Source organism: Platalea leucorodia (genome assembly GCF_965183815.1).
Source record: "Platalea leucorodia genome assembly, chromosome: 2".
NCBI lineage: Eukaryota > Metazoa > Chordata > Aves > Pelecaniformes > Threskiornithidae > Platalea > Platalea leucorodia.
The window spans coordinates 17,498,036-17,500,803 of NC_138824.1; the positions used below are offsets into that span (position 1 = coordinate 17,498,036).

General features: G+C 47.4%; 1 protein-coding gene across 1 annotated transcript; it reads right to left on the reverse strand.

Annotated features, from left to right (window-relative positions):
* Nucleotides 1-430: 430 nt before the first annotated feature.
* On the reverse strand, nucleotides 431-2,382 carry VMO1 (vitelline membrane outer layer 1 homolog; the record flags this gene model as incomplete). Its single annotated transcript, XM_082304973.1, has 3 exons — nucleotides 431-716; nucleotides 1,461-1,555; nucleotides 2,212-2,382. 3 exons carry the CDS (start codon nucleotides 2,380-2,382, stop codon nucleotides 431-433), a joined length of 552 nt encoding a protein of 183 aa, XP_082161099.1.
* Between the last annotated feature and the right edge of the window lie 386 nt (nucleotides 2,383-2,768).

Here is a 2,768-nt window from a genome sequence, read left to right on the forward strand (position 1 = left end):
CCTCAAGCAGATTCAAACTGATACCCATTCTTCCCTGGCTGTCATGTCAACAGGTCAAATACTATTTCAAACAAGGGAAAAATGGGCAGAGCAAACCTGAAAGAAACTCACCAGTCAGAGAAAAAAAAAAAGTAGAGAAATCTGTTCCTTAGCTCTGAGCAACTGTCAGAAGTTGGGCGTTTTCACAGTGATATACCAGCAGTTACATGATGTGATGATTCTTGTGAACATAATACGCTTCAGTAACTATGCTAACATAGCAGTAACTGTAAAAGACATCATCATCTAAGGCATTGGCCAGTACAGCAAGATGCAAGCAGTCAAAACGTCACAGGCATGTCCCAGTACAAAGCTGGAGCCAAGCTTTACTTGTGTTTCATTTGCTGCGGGATATGGGATGCGTAGGCAGTGATGAAGATGGAGCAAGTGCTCATTTACAGCAGAAGAACTTCACATTGTTGAGTGCTGTGTCATCCTGAAGCCCCTGTGGGGGCTCTACCTTGGTCTGGAGACCGCATAAATTGCAGCTTTTGCTCCATGGGCCAAATCTACCCCACGATAGTCCATCACCTACTAGCACAGTTTTATCTGAGCATCTGAACCGGATGTTGTTGGCTGCTGTGTCATCACCTCCTCCTTGGGACTCCTCTGTTCTCAGTGAGAAGGAGATCAAGTAGCCTCCAGGGCAAACTTGGAAGCTGGTCCAGGTACCCCACCTGACAAAAATCAGACAGAGAAATGTCTGGGCTCTGCAAACTGCGGGGAAGTGCTCCTCCTCCTTGTCATGCTGCCCTGAAGCTTAACGCTTCTTTGCTCACGGCAATGACCAGCACAACATCCTGCTGCAGTCTGGGGACCCTTACTTTCTCCTTTTTTTTTTTTCCTTCTCTTCCAGGGGTGTACTTTTCTCTTTATTGGTATCTCATCAGAAAAACACCAGGAAGTCTGAGATTGGATAGTTTTGGTTCTAACGGAAACTCCACGGACAGCCTGCGCACATGTTTTATGATGCATCCCTGACCTGTCTGACCGGTACACACCAGGCAGTGGGGAGAGCAGGCACTCTGCCATCCAGAGGTGCAGTGCTGTTCACTGCAGCAGGGCCAGGGCTTCACCTAGACAGTTTCTAAATCTATGGTTAAAAAACCCTTTTCTCACATTTCCCCCATGTGTTGCAGATTTCCAAAGAAGGACTCTATCCCTAGGACTATACTTTGGGTGTTTACAGTGCTCTGCAGAAATTTCAAGAGCAAATAGAAGGAGGTAATGTGAAGTAACCATGTTTAATTACCCTAAAAATGAATGAACAAAAACCCCAACCACCTGTTTTATTTTACTTTATACTACAGCACTATGCAGACAAAGCAAGTCAGAGAAGAGACCCCTGCAAATGGTGACACCTATGGGTATTTTGTGAGCTGGTGCATGACAAAGAGGGGAGAAACCACAATGTTACTTACTCCCCCACCAAGGACTCGATGACTGAGTCATCTTGACAATGCAGGCGTATGCCGTTCAGAGCTGTGTCATCTCTTCCAAACTGGGAGGGCTCCACCTGCAGCAGAAGTCACACAAAGGGGAGAAGACCCAGGAAAAGTCCTTTAAGTGCCAGTCATAAACAATCCCAACTCCTTTCTGTAACAAGAAAGAGAAAATGTCTTGGGAAGCACATGGGAAAAGATGTCTGTCACTGGGAAACTGCAACGTACCTACATAACCATTCTAACATGTTCTTTGTGTTTTCTAACTGTTTCTGACCCAACACATAAGGCAGAGACTCTGAGTCCCAGGAGAGACACTGGAGGATGCTGCCTCTCTCCCTGACTCCAGCAGCAGATGTCGGCACTGACATGGCTTCTCCCAGCAACATCAGCCACATGCAGACCGTGCGTCTGCCAGCACACCTCAACCCAGACTGAAAGCAAAACAATTCTGGCAGTAGCTCTGTTTTTGCTGTATCTAATGGGAGGCCTCTTGCCCTAAAAAAAAAAAAAAAATCATATTTTTCTTTACTGGTGTAACTGCAGTGGCAACATTTTCTAGGCTAAATTTTCCAGAAGACTCATGGTTTTATGTACAGAGTACCATACTCAGGAAGAGGAAAAACTCTGCAGCAAGTCCTTGGACTCTGGAGAAGACCCTCATGGGAAGTGGAGAGCTGTAGACCAGGGTGCAGGGACAGAAGATGGTGGGAAATAGGGAGAATTTTACCTTCAGCGCAAATCCATTGGCATAGCCATAGCGGCAAAATTGCCTCCTCCCCCACTTGCCCCAGTGGCCTCCATTGGGCACAGTGAGGACAGAGGTGTATTCACGTGTCCCTGTGCCCGGGGTGCAGAGGGAGAGGATCAGGATGAGGATAACTGGCATGAGGAGCTTCATCTCTTGCACTCTGCATCTGCTGAAGGAGAGCTGGTATATGGACAGTGGAATTTATACCCTGCCGAGGCAGCTTGCCTTTCCCCACCAGTCCATTGACAAACACCATAGGAACAATAGTTTCCACCCAGGCAGTGACACAGCACTGGCTGACCTGCTCACAGTGCCCATGAGGAGCTCCCCTGGGAGTTCAACAGCCAACATGCAGCAGCTGCTGTGGCTGCAGGTGTATCCACCATCACTGAAGGGCTACACCAAGACCAATGTGCTCCTTGCTGTGCTCATGGCAGAGGCTTAATATCAGTTCCTGCTGTGCAGATACTTGGCCATGGGGATGTTTGCCTTTTGAGAGAAACTGTCATAACCGTTTTAGTTATTGCTGGATGTCT